The sequence below is a fragment of the Melanerpes formicivorus genome, unplaced genomic scaffold, assembly GCF_026170545.1.
Source record: "Melanerpes formicivorus ecotype bairdi unplaced genomic scaffold, bMelFor1.0.p_v2 SCAF_88, whole genome shotgun sequence".
Taxonomy (NCBI): Eukaryota; Metazoa; Chordata; class Aves; order Piciformes; family Picidae; genus Melanerpes; species Melanerpes formicivorus.
The window spans coordinates 2,356,642-2,378,177 of NW_027142440.1; the positions used below are offsets into that span (position 1 = coordinate 2,356,642).

The following is a 21,536-nucleotide window of genomic DNA, read 5'->3' on the forward strand; positions in this document are numbered from 1 at the left end:
GAGCCCCCTCCCTTGGCACCCCCTGGCAAGCACAGGGCCAACAGTGAGGCAAGCAGCCCCCAGCAGCCCCCAGTGTCCCTGCAGAGCAGGGCAGGAGCAGCTCGCTGCCACCACCAGGACCTCTCCCTGGGGGCTGCTGAGCTGTGAGAGGAGGCTGGGAGGGGACCTCAGCAGGGTAAGCACCTGAGGGAGGGTGCCAAGAGGAAGGGCACAGCCAGGCTCTTCTGGGTGGTGCCAGTCAGGGCACGGGGGACAAGGGGCACAAGCTGGCACCCAGGAGGCTCCACCTCAACATCTGAGGAGAAACAACTGTGGTGTGAGGCTGCTGGAGGCCTGGAGCAGGGAGGTTGTGGAGTGTCCTGCTGTGGAGACCTCTCCAAAGCCCTCTGGGTGTGTGCCTGGGTGACCCTGCCTGGGTGACCCTCCCTGGGTGACCTGCCTTGGCAGGGGGGTTGGACTCAAGAGGTCCCTTCCAACCCCAAGCATTCTGTGGCCCCAGGCCAGAGCCATCCCTCCCCTGCTGCCATCCCCTCTGCCCTGCCAGGGCTGAGCCCCAGGCCAGAGCTGCCTCCCAGGCAGCAGCCAGGGCAGGAGGGAGGCCACAGCCAGAGGCACTTCTGTATCCCAAGGGCAAAGTGTATTTAAATAATTTACAGTCGGGGGGGAGGCTGCAGGGAGCTGAGCTGAGCTTGGCTGAGCTGAGCTGGGCTGGGCTGAACCGAGCTCAACTGAGCTGAGCTGAGCTGAGCTTGGCTGAGCTGAGCTGGGCTGGGCTGAGCTGAGCTGGGCTGAGCTGAGCTGGGCTGAGCTGAGCTGGGCTGAGCTGAGCTGAGCTCCCCCCCCCCCCCAGGATTGAATCACAAAGATGGTGAAATAAAAACAGCATTTAAAAAAAACTGAGAGCAGAGAGTGTGGGCAGGGGCTGGGCACAGGGGCTGGGCACAGGGGCTGGGCACAGGGGCTGCCAGCTGCAAGGGCCCCCCAGGGAGGGGGCAGGGCTCTGCTGGAGGGCAGAGAAGCCCTGCGGCAAAGGTGGGCAGGGGGGACAGGAGGGGAAGAGGGGGAGAGGGCTGTGGGGTGCTGGTGGCACAAGGCAGCTCTGTGCCCCTCAGCCAAAGGGCACACAGGGTGTGAGGGAGGCCAGGGCAGCCCCCACCATGCCCTCACCCCAAACCCATGGTGCTGGGGGGCTGCTGGCTCCTCCCCTCCATGGCTGGCCCCAGGCCAGGGGGGGCTCCAGCCCAGGGGCTAAGGCACCGCCTTGTGTGCAGGGAGAGACCCCAGGGCTGCCCCTGGCACCACCCAGCCCCCCTGGCCCACAGCAGCTCTGGCACTGGCCTCAAGGCAAACGCTGGTGCCAGGAGGGGCTCCCTGGGGTGCCAGGAGGGGCTCCCTAGGGTGCCAGGAGCTGCTCCCTGGGGTGCCACTGGCACCAACGCTCCTGGCCCCTACCCCCCTGCCCCTCTCAAGGCCTTGCACAGCTCAGGCTCCAGGAGCTGCCCAGGGCTGCGGCGGCCCAGGAGGGGCCGGGAGTGAGCCTGGGGCGGCCGGGGCTGGGGCCAGGCAGGAGCTGTGCTGCCAGGGGACCTCTGCCCGGCCCTGCCCTGCCGGCCCCGGCCCTAGCTCCAGACGTCCTGGGAGTAGCGGCCCTTGGTCATCAGCTTCTTGACGTAGTCCACGGCCTGGGGCTGGCTGAGGCTGCCCAGCTGGGCCACGATCTCGCAGAAGGTGTTCTGCACGTCCCGAGCCATGTTCCGGGCATCCCTGCGGGGGGATGTGCTCAGCACCCACCCAGCACCCAGCCAGCACCCACCCAGCACCCAGCCAGCCCTGAGCCCAGCCCCGAGCCATGTTCCGGGCGTCCCTGCGGGGGGATGTGCTCAGCACCCAGCCCAGCACCCAGCCCAGCACCCGCCCAGCACCCAGCCAGCCCTCAGCCCAGCACCCAGCACCCACCCAGCCCTGAGCCCAGCACCCACCCAGCACCCACCCAGCACCCGCCCAGCACCCAGCCCAGCACCCAGCCAGCCCTGAGCCCAGCACCCAGCACCCACCCAGCACCCAGCCCAGCACCCACCCAGCACCCAGCCAGCCCTCAGCCCAGCACCCACCCAGCACCCACCCAGCACCCAGCCCAGCACCCAGCCAGCCCTGAGCCCAGCACCCACCCAGCACCCACCCAGCACCCAGCCCAGCACCCAGCCAGCCCTGAGCCCAGCACCCACCCAGCACCCAGCCCAGCACCCAGCCAGCCATGAGCCCAGCACCCAGCACCCACCCAGCCCTGAGCCCAGCACCCAGCCCAGCCCCGAGCCCAGCCCTGAGCCATGTTCTGGGCGTCCCTGCGGGGGCTGTGCTCAGCACCCGCCTAGCACCCACCCAGCACCTGCCCAGCACCCACCCAGCACCCGCCCAGCACCCAGCCCCCACCCAGCACCCAGCCAGCCCTGAGCCCAGCCCCGAGCCATGTTCTGGGCGTCCCTGCGGGGGGCTGCGCTCAGCACCCACACAGCACCCAGCCAGCACCCACCCAGCCCTGAGCCCAGCCCCCAGCCCCCAGCCCAGCCCTCAGCCCAGCCCCCAGCCCAGCCCCGCCAGGGCACCACTCAGCCATGGCCCTCAGCACCACAGCTCTGCAACCCCTCCAGGCATGGGGACTCCACCCTTGCAGCCTGGGCCAGGCCTGGACAACCCTCAAGGATTTGTTCCTCATGTCCAACCCAACCCTCCCCTGGCTAATCCTGAGGCTGTTTCCTCTGGTCCTGTCACTTGGGAAGAGAACTAACCTCAACTCCCTCCCAGGGAGCTGCAGAGAGCAATGAGGTCTCCCTCAGCCTCCTCTGCTCCAGGCTCAACACCCCCAGCTCCCTCAGCTGCTCCTCCCCAGCCCTGCTCTCCAGACCCTTCCCCAGCTCTGTTGCCCTTCTCTGGCCCTGCTCCAGCCCTCAATGTCCTTCTTGGAGTGAGGAGCCCCAACTGAACCCTGCCCTGCTCCTGCTGCCCACACCACTGCTGCTCCAGGCCAGGCTGCTGGTGACCTTCTTGGCCCCCTGGGCACCCCCTGGCTCATCCTCAGCTGCTGCCAACCAGCACCCCCAGGCCCTTTTCCCCCAGGCTGTTTGCAGCCACTCTGCCCCCAGCCTGGAGCCTTCCTGGGGTTGTTGTGCCCCAAGGTCAGGACCCAGCCCTCGGCCTTGCTGAACCTCATCCCAGTGGCCTCAGCCCATGGATCCAGCCTGGCCAGGTGCCTCTGCAGAGCCTCCAGCAGCTCAACACTGCTGCCCAGCTTGGTGCCATCTGCCAGCTGCCTGAGGCAGCCTGGATCCCCTCACCCAGACCACTGATGAAGATGTCAAAGGGAACTGGGCCCAGTGCTGAGCCCTGGGAGCAGCACTCGGCCCCCAGTCACGGATGCTTCTCTCACCCCAGCCTCTCTGCCTGGCCCTCTCCTCAAACAAGGACAGTGTAACCCCCCCAGGGGTCACAGATGGGTGATGGGAGCCCCCCTGCTTTTCCTTGGCACAGGGCAGTGTCCCCAGGGCCCCTGCCCCCAGACCTACCCACACACGTAGATGTGAGCGTTGTCCTCGTTCAGCAGCTTCCAGATGCTCTCCTTGTTCTTCTTCAGTAAGTGCTGGACATAAACCTGGCAGGAAGAAGGAGGTGGGCCTGAGGGGAGAGGAGCAGGACCCCCACAGCCCCAAGCCCCAGCCGGGCAGGGAAGCCAAGGCCCTGCTTGCGGCTCCACAGGACGCCACGCGGCGGCGCCAGGCGCCCGCTCCGAACGCCAGGGGCTCCGGGGCCCTCGGGGGCCTTCTGGCTGTGGGCAACGTAAGCAAGAGGCTGGGGAGCTCGAGGGGTACCTTCTCAGCCTGGTCCCTGGAGAAGGCCACGTGGAGCTGGGTGAGGACCCCCTCCTGCTGGAAGCGGGCGAGCTCCTGGCGGTACAGGTAGTCCTGGCGCTCGTGGCGGCAGCCGTAGTACAGCACCGTCTCGCCCAGCTCCTTGCCTGCAGGGCACACACAGAGCCATCAGCTGCCCCTGCCCCAGCCCTGCCCTGCCCTGCCCTGCCCAGCTCCTTGCCTGCAGGGCACACACACAGCCCTCAGCTGCCCCTGCCCTGCCCTGCCCTGCCCCTGCCCAGCTCCTTGCCTGCAGGGCACACACAGAGAGCCCTCAGCTGCCCCTGCCCTGCCCTGCCCTGCCCTGCCCCTGCCCAGCTCCTTGCCTGCAGGGCACACACACAGCCCTCAGCTGCCCCTGCCCTGCCCTGCCCTGCCCAGCTCCTTGCCTGCAGGGCACACACACAGCCCTCAGCTGCCCCTGCCCTGCCCTGCCCTGCCCTGCCCCTGCCCAGCTCCTTGCCTGCAGGGCACACACACAGCCCTCAGCTGCCCCTGCCCTGCCCTGCCCTGCCCTGCCCTGCCCTGCCCAGCTCCTTGCCTGCAGGGCACACAGAGAGCCCTCAGCTGCCCCTGCCCTGCCCTGCCCTGCCCTGCCCAGCTCCTTGCCTGCAGGGCACACACACAGCCCTCAGCTGCCCCTGCCCTGCCCTGCCCTGCCCTGCCCCTGCCCAGCTCCTTGCCTGCAGGGTACACAGAGCCCTCAGCTGCCCCTGCCCTGCCCTGCCCCTGCCCAGCTCCTTGCCTGCAGGGCACACAGAGAGCCCTCAGCTGCCCCTGCCCTGCCCTGCCCCTGCCCAGCTCCTTGCCTGCAGGGCACACAGAGAGCCCTCAGCTGCCCCTGCCCTGCCCTGCCCCTGCCCAGCTCCTTGCCTGCAGGGCACACACACAGCCCTCAGCTGCCCCTGCCCAGCCCTGCCCTGCCCCTGCCCTGCCCCTGCCCAGCTCCTTGCCTGCAGGGCACACACAGCCATCAGCTGCCCCTGCCCTGCCCTGCCCTGCACTGCCCCTGCCCAGCTCCTTGCCTGCAGGGCACACACAGCCATCAGCTGCCCCTGCCCAGCCCTGCCCTGCCCTGCCCTGCCCCTTGCCTGCAGGGCACACACAGAGCCCTCAGCTGCCCCTGCCCAGCCCTGCCCTGCCCTGCCCTGCCCCTGCCCAGCTCCTTGCCTGCAGGGCACACACAGAGCCATCAGCTGCCCCTGCCCTGCCCCTGCCCAGCTCCTTGCCTGCAGGGCACACACAGAGCCCTCAGCTGCCCCTGCCCTGCCCTGCCCTGCCCTGCCCAGCTCCTTGCCTGCAGGGCACACACAGCCATCAGCTGCCCCTGCCCTGCCCTGCCCTGCCCTGCCCCTGCCCAGCTCCTTGCCTGCAGGGCACACACAGAGCCATCAGCTGCCCCTGCCCTGCCCCTGCCCAGCTCCTTGCCTGCAGGGCACACACAGAGCCCTCAGCTGCCCCTGCCCAGCCCTGCCCTGCCCTGCCCAGCTCCTTGCCTGCAGGGCACACAGAGAGCCCTCAGCTGCCCCTGCCCAGCCCTGCCCTGCCCCTGCCCAGCTCCTTGCCTGCAGGGCACACACACAGCCCTCAGCTGCCCCTGCCCTGCCCTGCCCTGCCCAGCTCCTTGCCTGCAGGGCACACACAGAGAGCCCTCAGCTGCCCCTGCCCTGCCCTGCCCTGCCCCTGCCCAGCTCCTTGCCTGCAGGGCACACAGAGAGCCCTCAGCTGCCCCTGCCCTGCCCAGCCCTGCCCTGCCCTGCCCTGCCCTGCCCTGCCCATGCCCAGCTCCTTGCCTGCAGGGCACACAGAGAGCCCTCAGCTGCCCCTGCCCTGCCCTGCCCTGCCCCTGCCCAGCTCCTTGCCTGCAGGGCACACACAGAGGCATCAGCTGCCCCTGCCCAGCCCTGCCCTGCCCTGCCCTGCCCTGCCCTGCCCCTGCCCAGCTCCTTGCCTGCAGGGCACACACAGCCATCAGCTGCCCCTGCCCAGCCCTGCCCTGCCCTGCCCTGCCCCTGCCCAGCTCCTTGCCTGCAGGGCACACACAGCCCTCAGCTGCCCCTGCCCAGCCCTGCCCTGCCCTGCCCTGCCCAGCTCCTTGCCTGCAGGGCACACACAGAGCCCTCAGCTGCCCCTGCCCAGCCCTGCCCTGCCCTGCCCTGCCCTGCCCCTGCCCAGCTCCTTGCCTGCAGGGCACACACAGCCATCAGCTGCCCCTGCCCAGCCCTGCCCTGCCCCTGCCCAGCTCCTTGCCTGCAGGGCACACACACAGCCCTCAGCTGCCCCTGCCCAGCCCTGCCCTGCCCTGCCCTGCCCCTTGCCTGCAGGGCACACACAGAGCCCTCAGCTGCCCCTGCCCAGCCCTGCCCCTGCCCAGCTCCTTGCCTGCAGGGCACACACACAGCCATCAGCTGCCCCCACCCCTGCCCTGCCCTGCCCTGCCCTGCCCCTTGCCTGCAGGGCACACACAGAGCCCTCAGCTGCCCCTGCCCAGCCCTGCCCTGCCCTGCCCTGCCCTGCCCCTGCCCAGCTCCTTGCCTGCAGGGCACACACAGCCATCAGCTGCCCCTGCCCAGCCCTGCCCTGCCCCTGCCCAGCTCCTTGCCTGCAGGGCACACACACAGCCCTCAGCTGCCCCTGCCCAGCCCTGCCCTGCCCTGCCCTGCCCTGCCCAGCTCCTTGCCTGCAGGGCACACACACAGCCCTCAGCTGCCCCTGCCCTGCCCTGCCCTGCCCTGCCCCTGCCCAGCTCCTTGCCTGCAGGGCACACAGAGAGCCCTCAGCTGCCCCTGCCCTGCCCTGCCCTGCCCTGCCCTGCCCCTTGCCTGCAGGGCACACACAGAGCCCTCAGCTGCCCCTGCCCAGCCCTGCCCTGCCCTGCTCTGCCCCTGCCCAGCTCCTTGCCTGCAGGGCACACACAGAGCCATCAGCTGCCCCTGCCCTGCCCCTGCCCAGCTCCTTGCCTGCAGGGCACACACAGAGCCCTCAGCTGCCCCTGCCCAGCCCTGCCCTGCCCTGCCCAGCTCCTTGCCTGCAGGGCACACAGAGAGCCCTCAGCTGCCCCTGCCCAGCCCTGCCCTGCCCCTGCCCAGCTCCTTGCCTGCAGGGCACACACACAGCCCTCAGCTGCCCCTGCCCTGCCCTGCCCTGCCCAGCTCCTTGCCTGCAGGGCACACACAGAGAGCCCTCAGCTGCCCCTGCCCTGCCCTGCCCTGCCCCTGCCCAGCTCCTTGCCTGCAGGGCACACAGAGAGCCCTCAGCTGCCCCTGCCCTGCCCAGCCCTGCCCCTGCCCTGCCCATGCCCAGCTCCTTGCCTGCAGGGCACACACACAGAGCCCTCAGCTGCCCCTGCCCTGCCCTGCCCTGCCCTGCCCAGCTCCTTGCCTGCAGGGCACACAGAGAGCCCTCAGCTGCCCCTGCCCTGCCCTGCCCTGCCCCTGCCCAGCTCCTTGCCTGCAGGGCACACACAGAGGCATCAGCTGCCCCTGCCCTGCCCTGCCCTGCCCCTGCCCTGCCCCTGCCCAGCTCCTTGCCTGCAGGGCACACACACAGAGCCATCAGCTGCCCCTGCCCTGCCCTGCCCCTGCCCAGCTCCTTGCCTGCAGGGCACACACACAGCCATCAGCTGCCCCCACCCCTGCCCTGCCCTGCCCTGCCCTGCCCCTTGCCTGCAGGGCACACACAGAGCCCTCAGCTGCCCCTGCCCAGCCCTGCCCTGCCCTGCCCTGCCCTGCCCCTGCCCAGCTCCTTGCCTGCAGGGCACACAGAGAGCCCTCAGCTGCCCCTGCCCTGCCCTGTCCTGCCCCTGCCCAGCTCCTTGCCTGCAGGGCACACAGAGAGCCCTCAGCTGCCCCTGCCCTGCCCTGCCCTGCCCTGCCCCAGCCCTGCCTCACCCCAGCCCTGCCTCACCCCTGCCCCTGCCCTGCCCCAGCCCTGCCCTGCCCTGCCCCTGCCCCTGCCCTGCCCCAGCCCTGCCCTGCCCCTGCCCCTGCCCTGCCCCAGCCCTGCCTCACCCCTGCCCCTGGTCTGCCTCACCCCTGCCCCTGCCCTGCCAGCCCAGGGCAGCCAGAGCTGCACCACTGCTGCTGCTCACAGAGGGAATCCTGACTCCCAGCAGCACACACACACAGAGGTCGAAGCTGGGCAGCCAGGGGCCTGCTTCTGACCTCTGCCACCACACCTCCAGCCAGCCAGGGCCCTGCTTCTGACCCTGTCCTGCTTCTGACCTCTGCCACCACACCTCCAGCCAGCCAGGGCCCTGCTTCTGACCCTGTCCTGCTTCTGACCTCTGCCACCACACCTCCAAACACCCAGGGGCCTGCTTCTGACCTCTGCTACCACATCTCCAGCCAGCCAGGGGCCTGTTTCTGACCCTGTCCTGCTTCTGGCTTCTGCCACCACACCTCCAGCCAGCCAGGGGCCTGCCTCTGACCCTGTCCTGCTTCTGACCACTGTCACTACATCTCCAAACACCCAGGATGCTGCTTCTGACCCTGTCCTGGTTATGACCTCTGCCACCACACCCCCAAACAGCCAGGGCCCTGGCTCTAGCCTCTGCCACCACCCCTCCAAAGCACAAGGGTTTGGAGCTGTGGTGGCAGAGGTCAGAGCTGGTTCAGGTCTATCTGCCTCCCCTTCCCCAACAGCCTCTGGGGCCAAGAGGAGGCCGAAGCATTCCTGCGCTGGGCAGAGCCACTGGGCTGCCGCTGCCCCCTGCTCCCCCACCTCTGCCTTTGGCCAGCTGGGAGCAGCACAAGCTGCCCCCTGGAGGCAGCCCGCAGCCCTGCAGGGCAGCTGCAGCCCCGGGCCCTCACCTTGCTGCTTGAGCCAGGCGCGCTCCTGGATGAAGCCGATGAAGGGGGCGATGCCGGTGCCGGGCCCCACCATGATGACAGCGGTGCTGGGCTTGAAGGGCAGGCGGAACTGCGACTTCCTGACGTACATGGGCACCAGGGAGCTGCTCCCGCTCTCCCGGGGCACCAGGGAGCTGCTCCCACTCTCCCTGGGCACCTTGTTCCTCAGCCAGGTGGTGGCCACCCCCCTGTTCAGCCGGCCGGCCTTGGTCTCGTACTCCACGGCCACGGCGCAGATGTGGATGGAGTTGGGGTGGACCTGGGGGGAAGGGACAGCGCTGCCAGGCAGCCCCAGCAGCCACAGCCCCTGCTGCCCAGCCATGCCCAGGAGCTCAGCATGAGCCCAGCATGGAGGGGTGGGGACAGCAGCCTTCACAGAACCCCAGAAGCTGGAATAGGACTGGAAGAGACCTCTGGAGATCACCCAGGCCAAGCCCTGCTCAGGCAGGGCACAGGGAGCTGTGTTCAGCCAGCCCCAGCTCAGTGGCAGGTGGGCAAAGAAGAGCTCACTCCTCAGGGTGGGAGAAGGAGCTTCAGAGGGATCAGCACAGAGATGGGAGCCAGGCCTGCCAGGAGGGGGTCTGGAAGCCCAGGAACATATTCAACAGGTGGAAAAAGCAGAGGCACAGCACTGACCCCAGGAGCCAGCAGGGAGGGGATGGAAGGGAGCTCTGGAGCTCACCCAGGCCAAGCCCTGCTCCAGCAGGGCACCCACAGCACAATGCCCAGCACCACACTGCCCAGGGGGGGTTGGAAGCTCTCCACACAAGGACACTCCACAACCTCTCTGGGCAGCCTGCTCCAGGCCTCCAGCACCCTCACACCAAACAACTTTCTCCTCCTCTTCACATCCAACCTCCTGGCCTCCACTCTCTGCCCAAGGCTGCCCCTTGGCCTGGCCCTGGCCACCACTCAGCAGAGCCTGGCCCCAGCCTCTTGCCCCCCACAGCTCCTTTGGCTCTTGCTGAGCATTGCTCAGCTGCCCTCTGGGGCTGCTCTTCTGCAGGCTCTCAGCCCCAGGGCTCTCAGCCTTTGCTCCTCCCAGAGCTGCTCCAGGCCCCTCAGCAGCTCTGCAGCCTCCCCTGGACTCTCTCCAGCACTTCTCTGTCTCTCCTCAACTGGGCAGCCCAGACCTGGCCACACTTTTACCCCAAAGCTCACATTGGAACAGCTCTTCCTCCCCTGGCACATCAAACCTCTCAGCCTGACCCACATGGGGCTTCTGTCTTGTGCCCAACTGACTGCAGGAGCACTGAGCTTCCTTTAGTGCTGCCAGCACCTTAGGGGGGTGAATTTTGACACACACCCCCCCCAAATGTCACCTTGCTTCCAAGCCCTGAAAGCCAGGTGTAGGAGCAAAGAGGAGGGTGGGTGGAGCAGGAAGCAGGAAGGGGTGTCCCTGCTCATGGCAGGGGGGCTGGAACTGGCTGATCCTTGTGGTCCCTTCCCACCCTGAGTGATACTGTGATACTATGACTGCAGCACAGGGAAGCTGGGATGGCTCAAGCCTGAGATAAGCAAAGCCACCCCCTCGGTGCCAGCAGGGGGAGGTGCCCAGAGCTGTGGGCAGGGAGGAGCTGCAGCCTGGGTGCCCAGCAGGCCCAGGCCCTGCTGCAGGGGGCTCACCTTGGAGGAGGAGGCGATGGAGTAGTAGCGAGCCTGCAGGCGGGGCAGCAGCTCGCAGAGGTGGTCGATGGGGGGGTGCAGGGAGGGCATGTCCTGCAGGATGGCCAAGATGTTCCTGCGGGCCTCCACCACCCAGCTGAGGTACAGGGCCTGTGGGCAAGGAGGGCACACCAGTCACAGCTTCCCTACCCGCCTGGCAACCCCCCCAGCCCTCTGCCCCTGCTGCCAGGCAAGGCCTGGAGCCCTTCTGGGGGTCTCCAGAAGCCTCAGGGGAAGGGCACAGCTGGCAACCCCCCCAGCCCTCTGCCCCTGCTGCCAGGCAAGGCCTGGAACCCTTCTGGGAGTCTCCAGAAGCCTCAGGGGAAGGGCACAGCTGGCAACCCCCCCAGCCCTCTGCCCCTGCTGCCAGGCAAGGCCTGGAACCCTTCTGGGAGTCTCCAGAAGCCTCAGGGGAAGGGCACAGCTGGCAACCCCCCCAGCCCTCTGCACCTGCTGCCAAGCAAGGCCTGGAGCCCTTCTGGGGGTCTCCAGCAGCCTCAGTGGGAGGGCACAGCTAGCAAACCCCCCCTCAGCTCTGTGTCCCCAGTGCCCAACAACTCCTGGAGCCCTTCTGGGGGCCTCCAGCAGCCTCAGGGGAAGGGCACAACTGGCAAACATCCCCCCATCTCTCTGCCCCTGCTGCCAAGCAAGGCCTGGAGCCCTTGTGGGGATCTCCAGCACAGAGCTGGCCCCAGCAGGCTCATTGGGAAGGGCCTAGCTGGCACACACCCCCTCAGCTCCGTGCCCCCAGTGCCCAGCAACTCCTTGTGGGGGTCTGCAGCAGGCAGCTGGACCAGGCAGGCGCACTGGGAAGGGCCTAGCTGGCACACACACCCTCAGCTTCGTGTCCCCAGTGCCCAGCAACTCCTGGAGCCCTGGTGGGGGTGTGCGGCAGGCAGCTGGCCCCAGCAGGCTTGCTGGGAAGGGCGCAGCTGGCACACACCCCCTCAGCTCCGTGCCCCCAGTGCCCAGCAAGGCCTGGAGCCCTGGTGGGGGTGTGCAGCAGGCAGGGGGCCCCGTGGGGCAGCAGGGGAGGGCAGGCCCCACCTTGCCCTCGGCGGAGGAGGAGGCCATCCTGCGCAGGCGCTCCTGCTCGCCCGCGTCCGAGGCGTACTGCGCCAGCTCGTAGAGCACGTTGGTGCGGGGGGGGTTGGTGATGTCCAGGTAGTAGGTGAGGGCTGTGCGGTAGGAGGTGGGGCAGGGGAAGGGATGCTTCTTGTTGGATTCCTCTGCAAAAGAGGGGGAGGAACAAAGCCAAAGCCTCAGCAAGCAGCAGCCCTGGGCCGTGCCGGCGGTGCCGGGGGCAGGGCGCCGGAGCTGCAGACAGGGCAGGGGGCAGCCCCAGGGCAGCCCCAGGGCAGCTCCCTCCCCAGGCACTCATCCCCCAGGTGCTGATTTTGTGTCTCACAGGTGCTGCCTGACAGCTCCCCCACAAAAGACCTTCCCCCCCTGCCCCCCACCTCCACCCCAGGCACAGGGGCACGGAGCCAGCTCTGAGCTGAGGCAGGAGGGCTGCGCCCCACGGCTCAGCTCACCTCACCCCCCTGCACACCTGCCCCCACAAGTGGCCTTAGTCTCCTCTGCCCAGGGGCAGCTGTGCTCACAGGCCATGGCTGAAGGAGACCTGCTGATGCTCTGTGGTGATCACAGAATGGGTTGGAAGGGAGCTCTGGAGATCAGCCAGTCCAAGCCCCCTGGCAGAGCAAGGGCACCCAGGGCAGGGCACACAGGAACACAGCCAGAGGGGGTTGGAAACAGGGCTTTGGAAACAGGAACACATCCAGAGGAGACTCCACAGCCTCTCTGGGCAGCCTGCTCCAGGGCTCTGCCACCCTCACAGTGTTCCCCTGGCACCTCCTCTGCTGCAGCTTGCTCCCAGTGCCCCTTGTGCTGTCCTTGGCCATCCCTGAGCAGAGCCTGGCTCCAGCCCTGCACATCTTGATCCCCAGCAATGAGGGCAGCCCTCAGGCAGCCCTCAGTCCCAGCTCCCTCAGCCTGGCCTCCCAGGGAGATGTGCCACTGCCTGCAGCACCTCTGAGGCTCTGGGATGGACTCTCAGGCAGTTCCCTGAGGTCCTTCTTGAACTGAGGGGCTCAGAACTGGACACAGGATTCCAGATGCAGCCTGCCCAGGGCAGAGCCATACTCACCATCCAGATTGTTCAGGGACATGATGATGTCCAGATCTGTGCCCAGGATCTCCCCAATCTGGTTGACCAGAGAAGAGTCATTGGCTGGGTACACTGCCACGTGGTCTCCAGACTCGTACCTGGCAGGGGAGCAGGAGCAGAGCAGGTGAGACACCAGCACTGCTGCAGGCCCACTGCTGCCCAGAGAGAGGACAAGCAGCCTGCTGCATGGAGAACACTGGCACCTGAGCTGCTCCACAGCCCCTGCACCATCAGGGACCCCAAAGAGCCAGCAGTGACAGCAGAAAGGATCCTGGCTTCAGCAATCAAGTCTTTCACAGGGACCTCCCAGCTAACAGCAGCCTGGGCACAGCCTTTAGCCAGGCCACACCTCCTGGGCAAGACAGGCAAGGAGCAAAGCTGCTCAAAGCCTCTGCAGTGCTCAGGTTCATAGACTCATGGAATGGTCAGGGCTGGAAGGGAGCTCAAGGCTCAGCCAGCTCCAACTCCCTGCCATGGGCAGGGACACCTCACACCACAGCAGGTTGCTCACAGCCACCTCCAGCCTGGCTGCAAACACCTCCAGGCAGGAGGCTTCCACCACCTCCCTGGGCAGCCTGTGCCAGGCTCTCACCACCCTCCTGGGGAACAACTTCCTCACAGCCAATCTCAATCTCCCCACTTCTAGTGCTGCTCCATCCCCCCCAGTCCTATCCCTCCCTGACACCCCAGAGCAGAGGGGCAGGATCCTCTCCCTCCAACTCTGGCAATGGGCACAGGCAGCCCAGAAGGCCAAGGGCAGCTGAGCTGCCCTTGGCCTTCTGGGCTGCCAGTGCCCATTGCTGGCTCCCTGTCCCAGGCCTGATTCCTGCCCCCCTCAGAGCTGTCCCAGACCCCCATCCCTCCCTGACACCCTCAAAAGTCCCTCCCCAGCTTTCCTGCAGCCCCCTGCAGATCCTGGAAGGCCACAATGAGGTCTCCTGGGAGCCTTCTCCTCCCCAGCCTGCACAACCCCAACTCCCTCACAGCAGAGCAGCTCCAGCCCTCTGCTCACCCTCGTGGCCCTTCTCTGGCCACACTTTGTGAAGCCACTTGGATTTGTGGCTCTCTCCTGGGCACATAGAGAGGAACTGAAGCCAGCAAGAGGGCTTCAAGCCCAGGCCTGTACCCACCCTGTGCCTGCCAGCTGAGCAAAGCCAGGCACAGCCACCCCCAGCTCTCCCCTGGGCTCTGAGCTCATCTCCCCCCTCACTTTCTGAACGACTCCTAGGGACTGCTCAGGTAGGAGCAGTGTGTGCAGCCAGCTCTGGAGGGACCAGAGCAGCCAGCTGGCACAGCCAGAGCTGGAAGAAAGCCCTGGCAGTGGGCACCTGCCCTGGGGTACAGAAGTTCAGAGGCAGTGCTAAGGGATCACGAGAGCAAGGTCCCCTTCTGAGTGCTGGGTGAGGCCGGTGCCACCTCCCTGCTCTCTGCTCCTGCCAGGAGAGAGCAGCAGCCCCCTGGGGGCAGTTGCTCTCTGCTCCTGGCAGGAGAGAGCAGCAGCCCCCCTCCCTGGGGGCAGTACCTGATTTTGGAGTTGGAGATGTCCAGCTCTAGGTGCATGAGGTGCCTCTCCCCACCCTCGTTCAGCTTGCGGTTCGCCGTCACCAGGGCCAGGAAGGGGTTCTTGGCATCAAAGGGGCTGGAAGGAAGGAAGGACAAGGACCCTCTGGGTCTCACTCCTCTGCAGGCTCAGGGAGCTGCTCACAGCCAGGCTTGCTCACTCTGCTCTCTCCAACAGGCTCCCCAGGGCCTGGCCTGCTTCGTGATCCAAAGCACACAGGCCACGAGGCAGGCGAGCGGCCTGCTGCTGCCCCGGGAGCACAGCACTCACAGAGAGGTTGGGTTGGGAGAGACCTGAAAGCTCAGCCAGTTCCAACCCCCTCCCACCAGCACAGCTTGCTCAGGGCCTCATCCAGCCTGGCCTTCAGCACCTCCTCCCTGGGGATGTTCAGCCCCAGAAGGCCTCACCTTGAACACAGCCTCCCTCCCAGGCTCTCCCCAGCCTCACTGCAATGAATTCCTTCCTCCTCTCCACTCTCAGTCTCTCCTCTCCCAGCTCAAAGCCATTGTTCCTCACCCTGGCACTCCCAGCCCTTGCCCAAAGTCCCTCCCCAGCTCCCCTGGAGCCCCTTCAGGTTGCTCTGAGCCTTCTCCAGGCTGCACAGCCCCAGCTCTCCCAGCCTGGCCCCACAGGGGAGGTTCTGCAGCCCTCTGATCATCTCTGTGGCCTCCTCTGGAGCCTCTCCAGCAGCTTCAGGTCCCTCTTGTGCTGGAGGCAGTGCTGCAGGTGGGGGCTGAGCAGAGCAGAGCAGAGGGCAGAATCCCCTCCCTGTGCTGCTGCTCTCCCTGCTCTGGCTGCAGCTCAGCACTCAGCTGGCTCTGGGCTGCCAGGGACCACTGCTGGCTCCTGGGCAGTTTGGCACCACCTGACCCCCCCAGGCCCTTCTCCTCCAGGCTGCTCTGGAGCCACTCCTCACCCAGCCTGGGTTTGTGCTGGGGATTGCCCTGAGCCAGCAGCAGGACCTTGCCCTTGGCCTTGCTGAGCTTCAGGAGGTTGTCATGGGCTGAACTCTGCAGCCTGTCAGGGTGCCCCTGGATGGATCCTTCCCACCACACCTCACAGCTTGGGGTCCTCTGCAGCCTTGCTGTGGGTGCCTGGATCCCAGGTCCTGTGTCACTCACAAGGGGGCTAGAGGCAGGGCCCAGGGGCAGGGCTGAGGCTCTCATTCCCATTCCCATTTGTCCCTCCTGGGCTCAGCAAGCTCTGCAGCTGCTGTGGCCTTCTTCCTACCCTCTTTGGGCTGCAGATGTGCTGAGCAGCTGGAGCTCAGAAGGGGTGGGATGCATGCTCCTCCGCCCTGGAGACTCCAGGGAGATCCCCAATTGTGCTGGGGGCTCCAGGGCTGGAGGCAGTGCTGCAGGTGGGGGCTGAGCAGAGCAGAGCAGAGGGGCAGAATCCTCTCCCTTCTCTCAGTGCAGCCCAGGACAGGGGCTGCAGCACTGCCTTACAAAGCACAGATCACTTCTCCTCTGCTGTCCCACCAAGAGCATGGGGGACCCCCACTCCAAGTGGATCAGAGGGACTGTCCCACCTCCAAGGAATACTTCAGGCTGGAACTGGCAGAGCTGCAGGATGAGGAAAGGCTCTGGCAGAGCTCAGAGGCTGGCAGCGCAGCAGCAGGACGACCGCAGCCCCCCGGCACCCGCGGGGGGACCCCCGGGAGGCCCAGCAGAGCCCAGAGCAGCCCTGGAGCCCAGAGCAGACCTGCCAGCTGGCTGCAGTGCCCCCAGGCAGGCTGTGGCTGGCCACACCAGGGCCGGGGGGGTGGGGGGCAGGGCCTGGCACTCACGGCTTCTGGTTCTCGTAGCTCCGGAGCCTGCCCATCTCGCCGGTGTACACCCGGCCCGCGTCCGGCGCGCTCTGCACCACCAGCTCGTACTGACGGATGCTGGGGGAGGGAGGGAGACAGAGAGGAGACACTCAGCCTGCAGGCCCCAGGGGGCAGCTGCAGGCTCCAGGGGGCAGCTGCAGCCACCCTCTGCTGCCACCTCAAAACCAAAGGCAGCTGCCCCCCCTGGCACCCCTCCCCAAGCCACGCAGAAAGCCCAAACTGAGAGGAAGCCTCAGCTGCAAGGGAGGCATCACAGCCCGGCTCAGGCACCCCTAGAGCAGCCAGGCCTGGATCAGACCTCTCCAGAGCAGCCAGGCCTGGATCAGACCTCTCCAGAGCAGCCAGGCCCGGCTCAGACACCCCCAGAGGAGCCAGGACGCAGCTCAGACCCCCACAGAGCAGCCAGGCCCAGCTCAGACCCCCCCAGAGCAGCCAGCGCTGGCTCAGACACCCCCAGAGCAGCCAGGCCTGGATCAGACCCCCCAGAGCAGCCAGGCCTGGCTCAGACCCCCCCAGAGCAGCCAGCGCTGGCTCAGACACCCCCAGAGGAGCCAGGACGCAGCTCAGACCCCTCCAGAGCAGCCAGGCCCGGCTCAGACCCCCCCAGAGAGGAGCCAGGCCCAGCTCAGACACCCCCAGAGCAGCCAGGCCCAGCTCATGCCCCCCCAGAGAGCAGCCAGGCCCAGCTCAGACACCCCCAGAGCAGCCAGGCCTGGCTGAGACCCCCCCAGAGCAGCCAGGGCCAGCTCAGGCACCCCCAGAGCAGCCAGGCCTGGCTCAGACCCCCCAGAGCAGCCAGGGCCAGCTCAGACTCCCCCAGAGCAGCCAGCCCCAGCACAGCCACCCCAGGCCTAGCTCAGGCAGGCAGGGGGGAGCCAGCCCCAGCTCAGGCAGGCAGGGGGGAGCCAGCCCCAGCTCAGGCAGGCAGGGGGAAGCCAGCCCCAGCACAGGCAGCCCCAGAGCAGCCAGCCCCAGCACATCCCCCTTCAGAGCAGAAACCCAGAGCTGGGCTCAAGGCTGCCCCAGGCCAGGCTCAGCCCAGCCAGCCCTGCTCAGAGCTCCAGCTCTCCCCCTGGCACGGGAGGCAGTGCAGAGGGCAGGGCAGGCAGCTGGGGGCACAGCCAGCAGCCAGAGCTCAGCCTGGCCCCCAGAGGAGCCTGCCCCTGGGCCCACCTGGACTCTTCTCCTGTGGCCTCCACCCCGAAGTGCTCACACACTGCTGGCCAGAACTGCTCCCTCCAGGTGATGAAGTCTTCTTCCAAGCTAGCCAGGGGAAAACAGAGAGATGGAACAGGGGCCCAAGGGGGAGCAAAGAGAGCTGCCCAGAGAAGCCATCCCAGAGCCCTGTGGAGCTCCACCATGGCAAGAAGGCCTTGCCCCTGGGTGCAGGCAGTCAGGGGGGGCTGTGTGCCCACAGGTCACCAGGAGATCACCTTCAGAGCACTCAGTGGGGGGCAGGGAAGTGCTGCTGCACCCAGGCCTGCCAAGGAAGGTCCTTAACCAGCTCAGCTCCTCCTGCCCACCCCTGCTCACCTCTCTCAGAGCCTCCCCCCAGCAGCTCTCTCCCATCAGAGCCTGCAGCCCTTGGAGCTAAGGCCACAGGCTGGAGGCCTGTCCCAGGCAGGCTGCTGCCCCCCCAGGCTGCTCAGCTGAGCAGAGAGGGAACTCAAGGCCCAGGCAAAAGCAGGGCTGCCTCCCACCACAAACCCCTGCAGCCACACAGGGCTGGGGCAGCAAGAGCTGCAGCACAGCAAGGGCTGAGGGGGGGGCTGCAGAGGCTGGGGGGGGTTGTAAAGGCTGGGGGGGCTGCAGAGGCTGGGGGTGTTGTAAAGGCTGGGGGGGCTGCAGAGGCTGGGAGGGGGGGCTGCAGAGGCTGGAGAGGGGGGGCTGCAGAGGCTGGAGGGGGGAGCTGCAGAGGCTCCTCCAGTGTCTAACTGTGGCCACAGAGAGCTGCTGTGAAGTCTCCCAGACAGGATCCCCCCAGGAGAGTCGCAGTGCACAGGGGCACAGGGGTGGCAGAGAGCAGGCAGCAGGCACTCAGAGAGCTGCCAGCTCCTCCAAGTGGCCCTGCAGAGCCTGCCAGCAGCAGAGCCAGGCCTCTGCCTGCCCAGCTGCCCTGCACCAGGCCTGGGCCAGCCCTGGGCCCCCCTTCAAGCCCAGCTACTCACTTGCCGTCGTCATCCCCCAGCCCCAGGTCGAAGATGCGCTGGGCTCCCAGCTCCTCCAGCCTCTTGTCCACATACTTCCCCATGGCATTGAAGTGCTCATAGGTCTTGTTCCCCAGCCCAAAGACCTGCAAGGCAACACTGAGGAGTTGGGCTTTTCCCATCCAGCTGGCCTCCTCTGGCCAGTGTCGCCCAGCAGAGGATGCTGAAGGCAGCCAGCAAGGCCTCCCCCAGCCCCTCGGCGGATGGCTGTGGACCTGCAACCTGCTGCTCAGGAGGCACAGCCACCCCCCTGAGACTGCCCTCAGGTGAGGCAAGAGGATGCAAGAGCTCTGACCAACTCCCAGCCCTGACATGCCAGCCACAGAGCAGGGTAAGGAAGCTGAGAAGGGCCTGGAGAGCAAACCTCATGAGGAGAGACTGAGGGAGCTGGGGATGGTTAGCCTGGGACTGAGGAGGCTGAGGGGAGACCTCACTGCTCTCTACAGCTACCTGAGAGGACACTGTGGAGAGGCTGCTGCTGCTCTCTCCTCACAGGCAATCAGTGACAGAACAGAGGGAATGGCCTCAAGCTGCCCCTGGGGAGGTTTGGGCTGGACAGTAGGCAAAGGATTTCCCCAGCAGGAGTGGTCAGGGACTGGGCTGTGCTGCCCAGGGAGGTGCTGGAGTCCCCAAGCCTGGAGGTGGCTTGGATGTGGTGCTTGGGGCTATGGTTTAGGGGTGACCCTTGCAGAGTAGGGTTAGTGGTTGGACTGAGGCTCTGCTCCAACCTGAATGGTTCTGTGATTCTGTGAGCAGGGCCTGCTGGGCCAGGCCAAGGGGGGATGGTTTGAACTGCAAGAGGGAGCTGGAGAGTGGAGAGGCGGAGAAATGTTTGGTGCTGAGGGTGGGGAGAGCCTGGCCCAGGCTGCCCAGAGAGCTGCCCCATGGCTGGCAGCAGTGCAGGGCAGGTTGTGTGGGGCTGGGAGCAGCCTGCTGGGGTTGGGCATGGCCCTGGGGGCTGCAGGGGTTGGGCTGGGTGAGCTTCACAGATCTCTTTCCACCCAGAGCAGTCTGGGTTATGTCCTGGCCCTGCTCCAGCCCCAGCACTAGCACCCTGGGAGCTGCTTCCCTCAGGGCAGCAGTGCCCCAGGTGTGCTGAGCCAAGGGCACCAGGGGCACCCTCCTGTGGCAGTGCAGAGGGGGCACAGTGCCCTGCCAAGGCAGCTCTGGCACCGGTGCCCCTGCCCTGCTGTGGCTCTGCAGGGCTCCTGCTGGGAGGCTGAGCTGCAGAAAGCCAGGCAGCAAGACCCAGCAGCAGGGCTGGCAGGGTGCTGCTCTCAGCTGTGCTGTGGGCTGCCATGGTGGGGAGAGCCTGGCCCAGGCTGCCCAGAGAGCTGGGAGCTGCCCCATGGCTGGCACCAGTGCAGGTCAGGCTGGCTGGGGCTGGGATCAGCCTGCTGGGGTTGGGGATGGCCCTGGGGGCTGCAGGGGGTTGGACTGGGTGACCTCCAAAGTCCCTTTGCACCCAAACCAGTCTGGGGTTCCATGGGACAAGAGCTGCCTGCACCATCTCCTTGAGGCAGCAGTGGGAGCCCAGGCTGGCTGCAGGCTCCTGGCTGTGCCTTGGGGCCCACACACTGCTCAGCAAATGTTCCCTCAGCACCTGGCAGAGAGCAGCTGAACAGCTCCAGCAGTGGCTCTTCTCCTCACCTGCAGTCATCCTGCTGCCTGAGGAACTTGGCCAGGCTTCAGGTGAGCTGCTTGTGCCTCAGCTCAGCACAAGGAGACAGCTACAGCCTGCTCCAAGTCATGGAATCTGCAGCAGGAGAACTGGCCCAGGGCTACTCAATTAGCTGCTGAAGAGCAGCAGCAGCCTGTGACCTCTTACTGACCTGCCATGCTTTGAAGGTAGAACTTGTGCCAGGTTCCTAACTGCTAAACCAACAACAGAGCTGGGGAGCAGGAGGGAGGGGACAGGGCCAGGCTCTGCTCACTGCACCCTGGGATAGGCCAAGGAGCAGTGGATGGAAGCTGCAGCACAGGAGGTTCCACCTCAACAGGAGGAGGAACTTCTTCCCTGTGAGGCTCCCAGAGCCCTGGAGCAGGCTGCCCAGAGAGGTTGTGGAGTCTCCTGCTCTGGAGCCTCTCCAGCCCCATCTGGATGTGTTCTTGTGTGACCTGTGCTGGATTCTCTGCTCCTGCTCTGGCAGGGGAGGCTTGGACTGGATGATCTCCAGAGGTCCCTTCCAGTCCCTGCCATCCTGTGAGCCTGTGAGCTGTGGCTGGCAGCTCTCCCCAGGCTGGGCTAGTCCCAGCCCTCTACCATGCACAGTCCAGCCAAGCCAGGAGGACAGAGTCTCCACTGAGCAGGGAAGGCCTCCAGCACCCTGTGCACTCCCTGCTGCTGCCTCCCGGGGTTAGGCTGCTTGGAAGGGCCAAGCATTTCCCTTTGGGTGTGACAGACAGAAGAGGTGAGCAGCATCTGCTCCAGAGCCACCCCCACCAGCCCAGGCTGGCACAAGGGAGGGCTGCCCAAACACCTCGTGACACTGCCTTACAAGCCAGGCTAAACTTGATGAAAGGGCTTTGGCCAGGGGGTTGGACTGGATGATCTCTGGAGGTCCCTTCCAACCCCTGACATGCTGTGAATTTTCTGGACATTTTGGAGTGAAAGGTAAATGACTGACCCCTGGACAGAGCACAGTCCCACAGGCAGGTGTCCAGCATTCCACTGCCTTGCTAGGGTGGATAGAAAGCAGTTGCATGAACTGTTCTCACTCCTCTTGCTGCTTCTCTCTGTGTGAGCTCTGCTTTTACCTCACTCCCTTCTCTCTTTCCTGACCTGCTGTCAGCATATTCTGGGTCTGTGAGGTACGAAGAAGGGAAGGACCTGGAGGTGCTGGAAGGTGTCCAGAGAAGGGCCAGGAGGAAGAGCAGAGGGCTGGAGCTGCTCTGCTGTGAGCGCAGACTGAGGGAGTTGGGGTTGTGCAGGCTGGGGAGGAGAAGGCTCCCAGGAGACCTCATTGTGGCCTTCCAGGATCTGCAGGGGGCTGCAGGAAAGCTGGGGAGGGACTGTTGAGGGTGTCAGGGAGGGATAGGACTGGGGGGGATGGAGCAAAACTAGAAATGGGGAGATTGAGATTGGCTGTGAGGAAGAAGTTGTTGCCCAGGAGGGTGGTGAGAGCCTGGCACAGGTTGCCCAGGGAGGTGGTGGAAGCCTCCTGCCTGGAGGTGTTTGCAGCCAGGCTGGAGGTGGCTGTGAGCAACCTGCTGTGGTGTGAGGTGTCCCTGGCCATGGCAGGGGGTTGGAGCTGGCTGAGCCTTGAGCTCCCTTCCAGCCCTTCCAGCTTCTATGATTCTAAGCCTAACAGCAACTTCCTCTGCTCCTTTCTCCTCTCCCTTTTGTACAG

General features: G+C 66.2%; 1 protein-coding gene across 3 annotated transcripts in view; it reads right to left on the bottom strand.

The window, feature by feature from the left end:
* Window positions 1–869: 869 nt before the first annotated feature.
* POR (cytochrome p450 oxidoreductase) overlaps window positions 870–21,536 on the bottom strand; it is a 57,269-nt gene continuing 36,602 nt past the window's right edge. For all 3 annotated transcript variants that reach the window (XM_068165404.1, XM_068165405.1, XM_068165406.1), the window contains 11 exons: window positions 18,148–18,272; window positions 17,153–17,242; window positions 15,938–16,036; window positions 14,110–14,226; window positions 12,567–12,685; window positions 11,465–11,646; window positions 10,379–10,528; window positions 8,714–9,011; window positions 3,864–4,009; window positions 3,561–3,646; window positions 870–1,764 (listed from right to left, as the gene is read on the bottom strand). In XM_068165404.1, the coding sequence (XP_068021505.1) occupies window positions 1,620–1,764; window positions 3,561–3,646; window positions 3,864–4,009; window positions 8,714–9,011; window positions 10,379–10,528; window positions 11,465–11,646; window positions 12,567–12,685; window positions 14,110–14,226; window positions 15,938–16,036; window positions 17,153–17,242; window positions 18,148–18,272 (1,557 nt within the window). In that variant the 3' untranslated portion in view covers window positions 870–1,619. The remainder of the gene's footprint in view (window positions 1,765–3,560; window positions 3,647–3,863; window positions 4,010–8,713; window positions 9,012–10,378; window positions 10,529–11,464; window positions 11,647–12,566; window positions 12,686–14,109; window positions 14,227–15,937; window positions 16,037–17,152; window positions 17,243–18,147; window positions 18,273–21,536) is intronic.